Consider the following 14,661-nt stretch of genomic DNA (forward strand, 5'->3'; position numbering starts at 1 on the left):
ATTGTCGGTTTCGTAAAGTTACAGAAATTGTCGGATGCAGCCCCCCCAATTCTGACATCGTAAATGTGTGGGGGGAGGGGAACAAGCAATTTGGTTGAAGCATACTGACACCTTTATGAATCTAATGTTCATTTCTGGCACTTAATTATAAGCCAGGTCTTACACTACCTCTGATTGATTTAGGGACAAAGCATATTACATCTTACATGTTACTGATTCACGATATGTCACAGATGCTTGATGTTATTTTCTCCTCCAGACCTGATCAAGCTAAACCTGTGCATTTAAATCCATTCTGGTTCTATTTAATCATGGGACTTTTTACCAAATTCTTCACATAGAGCTTTATTCAATAACTCAAAGGAAACATTAAAGAGAAAGTGGACAACACACAAGCAACAAGTCTAAGAGCCTCTTATGTTGCTATATTAAAGGTTCCCTGTGGAGTGTTTGATCTCTATGGAGCTGTTTTTCTATGAGTGTGTCCCCGTTTTGTTTATCTCGTGCATGTGCATGCGGGTGATGCGAGACACAGTCCTGCCAATGGTTCCATACTTTTCCACTTTTCTACAGGTGGCAGTAACATGCCAAGATATGCTGCAATGTGCCAACAAAGGCAGGAAAGAAGAAGACTGTTAGCAAGTATACATGGATGTAAACAATGGTGGATTTAAAATACTTAATAAAATTGGCTTTGCAAATGTTTTATGAGGAAGGAAATGCATTTAACACATTTGTTAGACCTCAAAGATACACACAATGCGTTTTGGTGAGTAACACTGAATGTAAACATAGCTTTTGTTTGTTTACAAGAAGACTCCAAGGGCCCCTCTAACAGCATGGAACAATCCCCAATTCAGTTTGATTCAAGTAGATTTGATTTTGTTTAAATCATTCAGGAATGTAATGTATTATTCACATTATTAACCTTTCAGACAAACTTACAAATAGTGCTTAGAACTAATAAAGATGATATATTTAAGCACACAGAAAACAACACAACAACATGCCACTCAGGTAACCTTACATCAGTAACACCACATGGGGAATCAAAGATCTTCTTGTTTGCCTGCAAACATCAGTCTCACTTTCATCTATTAGAAAATCAGACCAAATTAGATCAGAACCATTAAAAGGCTCTCAGTCATACCTCGAGGAGCATTTCAAAGCTCAAGAGGCATCATGACATCCATTTGTAATCATCCAAATAAACCAAAGTCTGTAGTAAGAAAGCCATCTTTCTTTTACTGTCCATCAGAGCTTGCTTATGATAATGCTGCTGCTGTAAGCAAGAGCTTTTTTATATATATAAAAATATATATATGCCACTATATATATATACTATATATATATAGTGGCATCAGGTTTTTCTTATCACAGTCCTCCATTCTGGAAATAATGGACAAAGCAGTAAACCACAAACTGGTACATTATCAAACACATTAATGATATTAGGTGTGAGGAAAGCGAGGAGGCATCGAGGAGGAATGATTCTCATCTAAAAAGTTCATAGGTCTTTGCAGTTTGCTGGAAAGATAAAGACACAAGCTACAAATGGCAGAGAAACATTTTGCCTCCTCAGGTTTCTTTATACTGTACCTTCTAGGATGTGATGATATTACAAATGACATATATTGAAGAATAAAGACGACAGAGGGAACAAATGTGCAGAGTGAGAGAACATCCTGAAGTGTGAAACAGTGAAGTGACATCCCAAGAAACAGATGCTCCATTTGACTGATGGCTCAATGGAGCCTGATTGTGTACACAGAGACAGAACTGTATTGATGAATGCAACCGAAAGCAAGGCTTTTCAAGCACCAAACTGCAGCTGTTGTTAAATGGCTAATCACTGGTTTGCAGAATCTGCCTCACAGTGTATAGAAATAAACCTTCAGTTTGGATGGAGTAATTCCCAACACTCAAGGCAGTTGTCACCTGGGCATCTGTCATCATGTTCTATGATCCTTGCCTGCTGTGAAACAGACTGTTGTCCATTCTCGTTCTCATCTGAGAGCCTCAGCACACCTATGAGAAGTGAAGGGTTGGATGAATAGAGAAAAATGTGAAAGTGACAATGAAAATCCCAAATAGTCATACATTTAAAGGAAGAAACTCAAGACAGGGGCAGAGAAATAAATTTAAAATAGGATGGATTAAAAATCTGGGTAGTTCATGTAAAATTTAAGGTGAGCAAAGCAAACAGAGCATGACCATCTGTTGCCAAGGCTAAGAGGAGGGCTTTTTCTTGGCTCCTTGCATTTCTTTCATTACGTATTAGAGTCTCTTCCACTATATAACCCTTAATGCTTTATATTTAACATACTCTAGTGCCTTCTAGGTTGTGGGTGATAAGTAGTGGGGAAACAATTAGTCGATTAATTGATTAGTCGATTGATGGTAAATTAATTGCCAACTAAGTCATTTTTCAAGCAAAAATAAATATTTGCTGGGTCCAGTTTTTCAATTGTGAGGATTGGTTGCTTTCTCTGTGTAAACTGTGTAGACTAAACAATTGATCAATGAAGCGAGAAAGTAATTGGCAGATTAATCAACAGTGGAATTAACTGCCTTAGTGATAAGTGGGCAACAGTTTCTCTTTTTTGTCTCGGCAAGACAAAAAACAGACCCAACTTCTCTCTCTTCACTGAATACACCAGTTACGACCTAAACTGATCCTGAAGCAAAGACTGAATGAATGAATGTATAACATAAATATTACACATCTACAATAATGATATGAACAATGTTGTAAGTGATAATGAAATAACAAATACTGGAGTAATAATAATACAACTTAACTCTGCTACAGCCCAAGATAATATTGTGGAATTATACCAACACAAATATTACTGTTATGTACCACATACCACATACAGTAAACTTAAGAAATGAAGTTAAACCATATGGGATGGGAACAAAGGAACAGGAAACAAAAATGCCTCTCCTCTTTTCCTATCCCCTTTCAACAATATAATATCCATCTTTCTCGTTCTTTCTGTCCTTTACACCCTGTGCCCCCTCCATGCTGTCCCCCACAACCACCTTCTTTCTTTCTCTCTTATGAATGAGCGATGGCGAGCTGCCAAAGATGTCCTTGTGATAGTGGTCACCGACTGTGTTGCTGTGGTAACTCTGAGACTTAAGATTCATGGCATCTATTCAACAACCTTGTCAGCATGAGCTCAATAACTCCCCCCACCTATCTGCAGGGTAATTTTATTTTGAATGCCCAAGTGGTGCAGTGCTGCACAGGTGCAGGCTGAAGTGTCTAACTTTGTTTGTATTTTACCGGCAACGTAACAATGTTTTGTTGATGTTGGTGAATGGTATTAGTCAAGCTAATGTGTTTTTTTTTCTGTCTCTTCCCAGTCACACGCAAACTGCAGTTTGCAAAAGTTTGTTGTACAGTATAGGTACTGTAACAATAGATGCAGTATTTTGCTTTATTGTGTTTATTCTGACAAACATTAGTGTGCTGATATCTAATTGGTCGGTTATAGTTGGGTGTTGTCATGGCGTGAGGGTTGGATTTCAAGTGCATTATCTGCAGTGAATATTTAAATTAAGGATTGACAGTTGGAACTGGACTTTAAGCAGAAAAATTGCATTTTCTCTTTCAATTTTGATTTCCCTTTAATCTCTGCATTTTGTCACTCAGTCATCATATAGATTTTTTTCTCACTGATGTAAAGACTTAATGCTCAGAACACTCATGTGTATACAGTATTAACATTATCCATAGCAAATATATGCATTGTGATAATTTGGTTCTTTCTAATGATCATTAGGATTATTTTAGCCTGAATATCATATACAGCATAATAGCTTGTAATAATAACAGTGAATTCAGTTGTATTTATGTAAAGTTATGGAGGGCTATTAAGATGTTCTACTATAGCAATATAACTGATATCTACAACACTGTAATGATATGGTTAGTCTTTTATTTTCTCTTAATATATTTAGAATCATTTCACTTTAATAATGAAGAATGATGTGAGGGTTTTTACCTTGTGTTTTATCCAAAGGCTGCTTTACATCACTGGAGATGTTTTGTTACTGCTGTACTGTATGTGATTGATTAAAAAAGGTTGGTAAAAAGGTTTGTGGTGAATATAAATGCTCTAGCATGCTCATGCAAAGTGCTCTTGTCTAACAAAGGCCATTACAGTATGAATGCCTTTGGTCAGCATATCTCCTGCGTGTTTGGTAGTGAATGAGCATTTGGCCTCTATGTTCCTGAGTGGGGGCTAGGAAAAGTGTGCATTTATCATTCACTTGTTTGTGTATGTTTAATGTCTCTCGGTAAGTAGAGACAGAAAGTCCTTCCTTGGAAATAAACACTTGTCTGTCCTCAGGGATTGAGCTCATATAAGAAGTGATAATTGAATTAAGACTGTCTGAAAAAGGTGTTTGAGTTCATCAAGTGCTAAGATTTCTACTCCTTTGTCACCATTGTATACATATACAGAAGGTAGGGGCTAGACAGGCAGGGAACCTTGTCTATTAAAGAGAATAATACCAGGTAAACTAATATAGCTCATAATAAAAACCATCAAACTGGAAGTGCAATTCTTTGAGAAATTATTAACAGTATGTTTTGCCTGTATTGTGTCCTACCCTTATTCCACAAAGTATGGCATGAAGAACACTGTGTTTTTGGATTTGCTCCATATGCAAATGCACCAGCCTGTCTAGAAGAGATGTGTGATTCATTTGTGGTAACATAGCACTTGCATTGCACTATGCTTTAATGCAGCTGTAATGTAGACCTTTGAGTGTTTGTGTTGTCATAGTATTGATCCTATTAAAAGTTATTGACCTTGAATCTGGTGTTCATGTTATCTTTTTTTGTAAAACACTGCTGGTTTTTGAGGGCAAACAAAATGTGAAACATTATCTCTCAGCCTTCACCACAGGTTCTGCCTCATTCATGGAGCCAACAACTGCAGTTCAGAAGGAAATGAGATCAAGCAACTGCAAAGGCTGTTTTATCTAGTCGAGCTGTCATGCTATATAGCCGCAGGTTCTATTCAGGCTGCTCTCAAACCGCCTGAGGCAGCCAGACTTGAGCTGGGAGTCACCTAATTTGATGCTGTGCTTTTTAAAATATAATAATCCCCACCTTCTGGGTTCATAAGCTTTCATAATATATGTCTATGTGTGTTTGTGTTTGTGTGTGTGTGCATCTCTGAATTCTGTCAGAGTGCATATGCTCTGCTTGCATCATGACTGATAATCACTGTGTGCTCTGTGTGTCATGTAATGATGGTAATGTCTACGCTGTCTGTGCATGTGTGTGGATGCATATGTTCCTCTGTGATGTGTGAGTACATATTTGTGTGATGCAGACTTGGGAGGAATATCTGTTCTCCCTGTGTAGACACACTTGTCCTGAGATAACACTGTCAAGGTAAAACCATCCGCCCTGTACATTGCAGTGCAGTAACATTCACCCATCACAGTGCAGGCAATGGGGGGCACAGACAGAAACTGGAATGAATTCTATGAATTCTAGATGAGTTTCCAATTGAATGTCAGGACAAGCTGCATTTGATAGAGTAATAAGAAAGACCAAATATAGATTTCTTTTAGAAAATGTAATTGAGGATGAGCTCACTCACCTTCACAGTATGCCAACAAAACAAGTGCATGCTTTGGAGTTACATTTAGTTAGTGGGCATCATGTCAAGTTTTTTCTTCATTAAAAATGTATCTTGATGGGTCCTTCAGTCTCTAATAAACTCACCTGTCTTAAGGGTTTCAAAGCGTATGTAGGTAAGGATGATCTAATTAAAGCCGTTTGAAAAATACGTTTGAGCTCATCAAGCACTGTGGTCACTTACATCTAGGTCAACACTAGAGACGAATAGCATCATTTGTGGAAGGAAGGAAACTCTTTCATGCAACCTATAGGTTGTGCAGCACAATCAACAAATAAATGATCCATGGTGTGTATATCATAGCTCACTGCAAATGTCAAGGTCATAGTAGTTTACAGCATTTTCGAGCCATGTTTCTTCAAGCAGTCTATTCACCAGCCTCAGTTAGCCCACAAAGGTGCCTTTTATCTCTCAATCCATATACACACTACAGTAATGTCATCAAATAACTAAAAGCTCTCAGAAGCAGTTCTCAGAAATCTCTTGGTTGAATGAATTTTTTGGCCTTTTTTTTTTTTTACATAGTTTACAGTTGCGACAAACAGATTGAGAGAGATCCCATTTACATGTTGCACGCTTTCAAACACTGATCCATGTGGACGTAACCACAGTTTACTTTACTTATTGCTAAAATCAAGTGTGAACCTACTCAACATTTTCACCTTCCAACATCATCACTAAGGCAGTAAAACAGCCTCTTTTCTAGCTCTTTTCTTTCTTGCTGGGGTAACTAATAAAGGTCTCTTCCAAATCTCACATACAATAAAATTGCTGAAATTTCCTCCTAAAAACACCCCACCTTTCTGATGTGCTCAAGATAAAACCTTTCTAATAAACTGATCCTTTTCTTACCTCTCTTTTCTTAGAAACAGCCTGTCAAATAAGGGACTTATGGTGCACTTAACAAGGGCTAAAAAGAAATCTAAGAGGCCAGCATTGATTTAAAAACCCAGTCTGAAATGTTTTTTGCTCCAAATGGTGCTTCAGAACATTCTGATTGCACCCTGAGTGCCCTCAGTGATAGTCTTTGAAGTGCTTGGAGCTGTGTGCTGAAGCTCAGTATGTGCTTATATCCGGAGCTTTTGTTAGTCACTTCATATGTACTGAGTCCTGTGCCATCATTACTCAATGATTCACACTGTGTAGCCAAAACACTCACTCTTATCTGTTAAGAGGCTGCAGAGACGCAGTCAGACAGCTCTGGGTGGGTGGATGGGTGGGGGACAGAGAGAGAGAGAGAGAGGGACTCTTTCTCTCTCTCCCTCTCTCTTGTGGGAAACGACTTTCCTCTCTTCCTCACAACATGAAGCCAGAGAGCATCCTGACTTCAAGAGCTTTAGATCCTGAATATTCACGCTGGTGGCATTTTACCATGTGTAGGCGGTTAGGTTTGCAGAGATAGGAGAGAGTGTGTGAAGTATTGATCACTGTTGCTGTTGTCCTTGTTTGCTCCGTGTCTCACAGTCCCAGCTAACTCTCAGAGCAAGACAGTGAGACATACAGTAGATACAGAGAGAAGGCTGGCATTATAAGGCATACTTATTCAGTGGGGATGAGCTGAACACAATTAGGATTAATTTAGAGAGATATGTTTAAAAACAACTAAAAGAATGATGTATGCAACACATAAAAGGAGGACGCATGGTAATTTTTGTTTTTCTGTGCGTCCAGTTGTTCATGCTACAGCTTTGCAAGCCTGAATTACACAACAATCTATTAATACAGGATACATTTTTGGTTTGATTTTAACATGGTTGAGATTCTTACTGAAATTAAACACACATCTTTATCTATAGAATCCCACCGTCTCCTCTTACTTTTAACTAGTGTTGGTTGAGGAACACCAAAGAAAAATCTTACCGTTAAACTGTCTTAATTCTGAAGTTCAACAGCTTCCATTATGTTGTGATCAAATATAGTAAGTCTCTTTTTCAAGTCTCTCTTTGAGATGCACTCCTTTTCCTTCAACCTGCCTTGTGTCCCACTTATTTCTGTCAGTGACTTCCTACATTTCCCAGAATGACTATTAACAAAGTAATGAAAGTCTATGATTGCAGCAGTGCCCCGTATTAAAAATGAAACCCATCTTGTGGCTGCAGTGCACTGTTGTCCATTGAGACTCCTGCTGGTGATGACATTGGATATGCCATTGGTGTGACATTGGTATCAGTAGGGGCTTCTCTGGAACAATCCAGACATCAGTTATGTGTGGGAATAAGAAAAATCCACCAAAAAAGAACAAAATGGAAGCAGAAATCCAAGGAGGTGGAAACATTTTGTAGAGGCAGATCTACTGACCTGCCTCATGCAGTACATGTGTGGGAGAAAGAGATTGATAGAACAGACTGAAATAATTGGAAAATGCGTATTTTAGCATTATTTTAATTTCTCTTGCTGGTCCTTCAATTCTCCTCCAGCAGCTCTTTAGTTACAATATTTGCCTGTGCTCCATCATTGTCAATTAGGCTCCAATCACTAACTGGGATGATTTTTAGCTCCAGGGTATTTGACTAGCTACAAGCTTTCATTATAGCATTATGCTACAGTACCATTTCATGAACTGCCAAACCCAAGTAGTCACAGATTTACATATCAAACCCAGCTTTTTCATAATCAAAACTGTTCCTTTCTTACCAATATGGCCACAGAAATGTATTTTCACCCACACAAAACCTTCATTTGCACGAATTACAATTGACTGCATTCAAATTGTGTTACCTTTCCCAGATGAGTTCCACTGATAAGTCATGTGTGTGTCATGTGAAGATGGAGGGGAAAGAAAATTGAGGGGGATGATCCATGAAGTCAAACCTGTGAGAACAACATAACACTTCAGTGCAGTGCACAGTCACAACATACAGACACCACACAAAAAAGTTACAGTTGGTTATATGTAAGGTGTAATCAGATAAAAAGGAAACATTTTAAACCAAAAAGACCATTATAAAACAACAAAACACAACACACACACAACATTACACAACATAGCTGTCAAAACAAATCATTGTAATATTTATACAACAAGCTTCATATCGGTATGATTGGTTCTGCTCTCAAGTATCTCTCCAAAAGAGGTTTCTGTGTTTTCTTGAAACGGCTCTTTCCTTCCTGAATTTAACCACATGCCCATGACTGCCTCTTTTCAGAATAATTTTTCAGTAATAATGATATAATCAACTGGCTGTTATTTCTGTTAAAAATGAATAACCTTGACAGAATCACTAGAGCTGAAAAAACAGGAAATTGACCATCCCCATTAAATACCTCTTGGTACAGAAAATCCTTTACAGGTGGAGGGATTTAAAGCAACACATTCTGTGTGTTTGCTTGTGTAGTACATATTAGTGTGTTGCCAGGCCGTTGAACTCTGTGTACATATTTTCCATGTATATATTTTTACACTGAGGGAGGAGTTTGGGGAGATCTCTTGGCATTCGATCCAACTGACATATCGGGGCCATGCTCTACTCTCTTCTATGCTCCCTCCTGTGTGTTCTTGGAAACGTGGCTGCCTTGTGTTGCTCTGCCAGGCCCTTGAGACAACTCCCAGTACATTTCTGTCTCAGTGACGTGTGCAGATGTTTGCGTGTGTGCATGTCTGTGTCTATTTGCCTGTGCATGTCATTCCTCAGTGCAGCTTTTGGTTCAGTGTCAATGCTGAACACAAAACTTTTGTGTCTGAAATGTTTTGTTTTTTTTAAGTGACATTGTAATTTTTTCTTCTCAGCTCTGCAAAGTTCTAATATGTGGCTGTTTCGGGACACAAATATACCATGATCATGACAAGAAACTTCATTGCTAGACTTCCAAAATTCAATAGCTGTTGCAGAATTCAATAAGTGCAGCTTACTGGCACAAATCAGAGAGATTTGTCAAAGGAGAGGCAGAAATTTGACAGCAGTGATTGTTAGTCACCAACTGCCTCGCCCACACTCTCTGTCCCCTACAGACATGGCTGAACCACACAGGAACCTGTTTGTATCTAGTTACCTCTTTTATGTCTTGCTCACACACAACCTCGACTTACTAAGGCAAGTTTATGAAAAGTACTCACTCTCTCTCTTTGTCCCTGTGTTGTCCAGATGGAGGAAGTAATAGCACGCATGCAAGATGAGAAAAATGGCATCCCCATCCGTACAGTGAAAAGTTTTCTAACCAAGATCCCCAGTGTTTTTTCAGGTAAGGTTTTTCTCTCTCTTCTCTGTTCTGTTGCTCTCTCCTCTCCTCTCCTCTTTTCCACTTGGCTCCCACCCACTAAGTACCCGACTAGTACTCTGTTCTTGCCAAACAAAACACTGAAAGTATTTAGAGAGTTGTCCGTTTTACATTTCACACCAGCAGTGCCAGAATATCAAGAGGATCATATTGGATTTTAGATAAGAATCCATGCCGGAGTGATACTCCATAACACTACATTCAAAAGCTAAGGGGAGTGAGGCCATCATCACTGTCATTTTAATTGCACATGAAGATAGAAAATAAACAACGCACTATATACTGTAATATAGACTTACAGTATTAAACTTACAGTATTACAGTATCAAATTAAAAGTCTATCAGCTAATAAAAGTTAGAGCTGTACAAAGCATAATCCATTCTACAACTACAGATCAATTTTGGCATAAAAATCCTGATAAAATATTAAGGATTTATAAAAATCTACTGATAAATGAATAATCCAAACCCTAAATTTTACATCTGGCCAAGCAACATCAGCTCAGATCCATCTCTGTTCCGTCTTTTAGTCACAATCAGTACAGCTAGCAAACCGCTACACTGGCTGCGTCTGTAGGAACATGACAGAATTGCAACAGATGGCTTGTATTTGTAGCTCTGTTTTGCACCTACCCTATATACACTACATACCTATACCTAAGTACATACTTACACTTCCTCCACGTGTCTAAAAACAACATCACAATATATTTATCAAAATGCGAGCAGTTTCTATCAAGATAGCATCACTGTGGAGCAAAAGTAGTGGCAATGTGCAATGTTTTCAAGTGGACTTTTTCCTCCAAGAGTGGCATGCCCCCCCCCAAAAAAACAAAAACACTATTCCCCTTGCAGTTTCTAAGGCTGCAACAAGGACACAGTCCCTCTGCAGCTTCCCCTCTGAGAACACTGCCACTTGTGTTCATTGGAGCACTTGGCCAAGCTGTAAGCACAACAGTTGGGGATGTAACCCAGGTTGCGGCAGTGTGTTTTTCCTCTGCACCACTTAGACCCTCTATAAAATTAAAATAAAATACAGTAATTTTTCACTTGCAATTTATTACAGTAAACAGCACTTAAATTACTGCATTGCTGACCGAACTGGTGTACTGTGCAAATGTGGCTATTTTTCCTTCTTTTACTTGTGAGTTACACAATTGTATATTTTTTTATTCTTAAATCTTACAAAATTTCTAATCACACAAGTGCTCAAACTGTATGTGCTTGTATTTTTGTATTTGTTAGCCATATATTTTTTAGGAGTATATATTAATAACATATACTTGTACTGTTAAGCCCAATACGTGTAGGTAGGCTTTGTGTGTGTATGTACAGTATGAGTGTGTCTCCTTTGTATGTGTGTGTGTGTGTTGTTACAGCGTGTTTTTGTGCTATTGCATTTGTGTTAGGTGTTCTTGTGTGTTCATTCCATAAAGTGAGCATAGCTTAAAAAATACTCTGCTGCTCTCAGTTTTTTTTCTACTATTGCTCATACAAATGTCACACAGAGCAGAGGTCAGTGAACATTCACATTCCACAGATTTTTACATGAACGATTTACAGTGTATTCGAACATTTCACATATTTTTCTCCTAATTTTAGTTCTCCTGTGCATATTTACATAGCTGTATGCTGTTTTTACTATTTTCTGTGTGCATAATCTCAGTATTCAACTCATATGGTTCTACTACCCTGATTTTTACAACCTCTGAATATTATAGTTACCTTCATTCATTTCATACATCATTTCTACTTAATATGTTCAAGTATTAATTTTCAGCTGCGCATGTTGCCTTTTGCTGCATCCTGTTACTATTTGCTGCAGCAATTATCCAATATTTGCCATCATTGGGCTCATTAATTGTTGATGTTATCGCTTAACACTCTGTTTATATTATTGTCACATTCTGATGCACACACATGCTTGCGCCCACACATACACGCACATGCACAGCCCAATCTATGGGCATGATATTAATCAATTCAGAGAACAGCCTTGTTAGAGGATTACCTTACATGTCTCATTTAAGTTCTCTCTTGAAAGTGGGTCAACTTTGATAGTGTGAATGGCATTGTATTAATGATGTTAATCCATGGAAGATCTCATCTGGTTGTGGGGGTGCTGAAGCAAGGGGGCGCAGTGAAAGAGAAATGGAGTGACAAAACAGACAGGCAGAAAGATAGCTTGATGGACAGAGAGACAGCCACAGGCACTGACTTTCTCACTGCATGAATTCCCTCATGTGTCCATTTCACACCTTTCTTGTGCCTTCTGTGGCTCTCGTCTCCCCAGCACACCTTCACCTGTCAGCATGACAGACTGTAATAATAGCTTGGAAAATGTATATTTAGCCAATGTGTTAAAGTCACATGTTGTGGTGGGGTGTGAAAATGCCCAGGGGAAGAAGAGGCTGTTATGTTTTTCTGAGATGTGAAAATGATTCAGTTGCATTCTCAGATGAAAGATGAATTGCAAAATGACATCGACCATATAAGAAGTTTGATGTCCATTCTAGAAAAATGGCAAGAGTGATACACAAGTCATCTCTAAGACCATTACTCAAAATAGTTTTTGGTGATTGCATCATTTGTTTTTAAAAATTGATAAATATATAGTGTCTTGCCTTGTCTTCTGCTCAGTTATACATTTATGCATTTCTCCTCTCCCCTCAGGCAATATTTTTCATGTTTACATTTTAGTTTTTGTTTGACAGTTGGACATGTCTGTTGTGATGCACTGACTGATTTAATAAAACAATTGCAACTACAATGTCTGTACTGTGACTGAGTCAGATAAATTGTGTTGTTACTGTACACAATGGATGCGTCATTATTCCATTGTACCTCTTTGGTCATTTATATTAATGGGCTACAGCTTGGAGAGGTTGTCAGAAAAGAAAATTTGGTAATGGATGGCCTATTACCCACCCACATGTTGCAAGGGAGAGGAATTGGTATGCACTGTGATGTTAAGGGAAGGTGGGAAGGGTTAAGAGTGTCATTGTTTTCCCTTTCATTTGCATCTATATGCAAAAAGGTGTTTCAACAAACTGTGAATATATTAGATATGTCACTGATTAATATTTATGTGATGTCTCTCATTTCAGGTTCTGAAATTGTACAGTGGATGATCAAGAATCTGGACATCGAAGATCAAGGTAAAAGCGCTGATCGATATTAATCTTGGGCAGAGGTTTTCAATAAGGATAGACATGAGGCAGAGACACTGTGTGAGGTGTAACACAGGTGTATGCGCTGCTCTTAAAAACAACGGGGAGTTAGTTATTGTCGTTTGGCCGCTGATTTGGCCCCTTTAACAACACCGTCAGCAGTTGGAGCTGCAGCAGAGGATGTGACACACAGCTCATGGAGACAATTACGGTACATTAAAACACTTAGGTTAGCTCCGTACTACAGTCACGATTTGCCCCAAAACTCGTAGGCTAATCCTTCACAGAGTCATAACTCTGAACACACAGACATGATACACATACTTTTAGATTTAGCGTTACTTACGTTTACTACAATTATCTCCGATGTCCATAGCGAATACACGTCCATAAATCAGAGAAAAAAGACGCTCCAGATTTTGCCCAAGAATCATCAGGTTGTTGTGTTTTCTTCAGTGGCAATTCAGTGATAGTTGTCTGTACATCCATGGTTACATAGCGAACAGGAACTGCTAATAGCTAATTCGGCATACTTTTAATGGTGTCAAAATGCCAAAATGTAAATAAATATAGGACGGAGCTAACAAACTGACTCAATGGCAACATTAGACTTCAACATTAGACTTCCTGTTGACGGGGGGGCAGTGTTAGGTGTAGTAGGTATAGTGTGAGATGTAGAGTATCTTCTTAATTAATGCCAGTGTTGATCTAAAGACTATGATATCATTGTTACTGTATAGTTTCAAGCTTATTGCTGGTTCTCAGGGAGAGGAGAAGTGCTTATCAGATATTCTGCAACTTTTTAAATTTAGATTAGTTTGCACAAAGAAATAGGAACACCTATGTGCCTTTGTGGAACCTATGTGTACTGTTAGCTTACAGTATGTAAAAGTCCACAGTTCTGCACTTTTCTTTGATCTGTCTTTTTGTGTCCTTGAGCTACAGCAGACACTGCAAATCTTGTTCTTATTATTCCTTTTTTTTCTCGTTCTCACTCATTATTTTCATTTTATTCCAGTGTGATACAGTAGAACTAGACTGTCTTGAGGGGGTTGCCAGATCATTAGTTGAGCCCCTCATTGCACATAAAATGACTCGAAAGTGAGCATGTTGAACTGTGATAAATATGAAAAGTTCAAACCGGTTGCTTGTGTGCATTAAAGATGGTGATAAAGAAGTATAGCTAACAATGTGGAAAGTAATCTTATCTGAGTTTTAGATGTATGTGTGTGTTTACTTGGATATTCAATGGTGTTTATGTGTGTGGGTGTGCATTCCAGTGTCTGCTCTAGTGTGTGCCTCAGTATTGTGCAGCCAGTTCATAGTTGTGATACTTAGCTGACTCATCAACTCGCAGTTACTTTGTGTGTTGTTTCATTTGTATGCAAGGATCTGCCTTTCTGTCTTTTTCTGTTGTGCGTGTAGATCATTAAGGTTTTCATGCATGCACTGGTGTGTGTGTGTGAGGGGGTGGTGCTGACTTTGAATAGAGCATATGTATGTGTATGTGTGTGATTTTAAGGGCACTAGGAAGCAGTTAGATCATGGTAAGACACCTCTGCAATGTTTGGGATCAGTTGAACTTTCCAGAATGGACAGACTGTCCCCGT

General features: G+C 38.5%; 1 protein-coding gene and 1 long non-coding RNA gene across 4 annotated transcripts in view; one reads left to right on the forward strand and one right to left on the reverse strand.

The window, feature by feature from the left end:
- rgs7a (regulator of G protein signaling 7a) overlaps positions 1-14,661 on the forward strand; it is a 51,641-nt gene that overhangs the window by 19,048 nt on the left and 17,932 nt on the right. For both annotated transcript variants that reach the window (XM_044214196.1, XM_044214197.1), the window contains exons 3-4: positions 9,749-9,845; positions 12,989-13,039. In XM_044214196.1, the coding sequence (XP_044070131.1) occupies positions 9,749-9,845; positions 12,989-13,039 (148 nt within the window). The remainder of the gene's footprint in view (positions 1-9,748; positions 9,846-12,988; positions 13,040-14,661) is intronic.
- Positions 699-13,661, reverse strand: LOC122884370. Of its 2 annotated transcripts, none has more exons than XR_006379870.1 (3): positions 13,398-13,661; positions 8,385-8,477; positions 699-2,028 (listed from the first exon to the last, which is right to left on the reverse strand). It is a non-coding gene; the product is annotated as an uncharacterized LOC122884370 (long non-coding RNA). The 2 variants fall into 2 exon arrangements; XR_006379871.1 differs by lacking the exon at positions 13,398-13,661 and adding an exon at positions 9,721-9,857.

The sequence above is a fragment of the Siniperca chuatsi genome, linkage group LG11 (genome assembly GCF_020085105.1).
Source record: "Siniperca chuatsi isolate FFG_IHB_CAS linkage group LG11, ASM2008510v1, whole genome shotgun sequence".
In the NCBI taxonomy this organism is placed as follows: Eukaryota; Metazoa; Chordata; class Actinopteri; order Centrarchiformes; family Sinipercidae; genus Siniperca; species Siniperca chuatsi.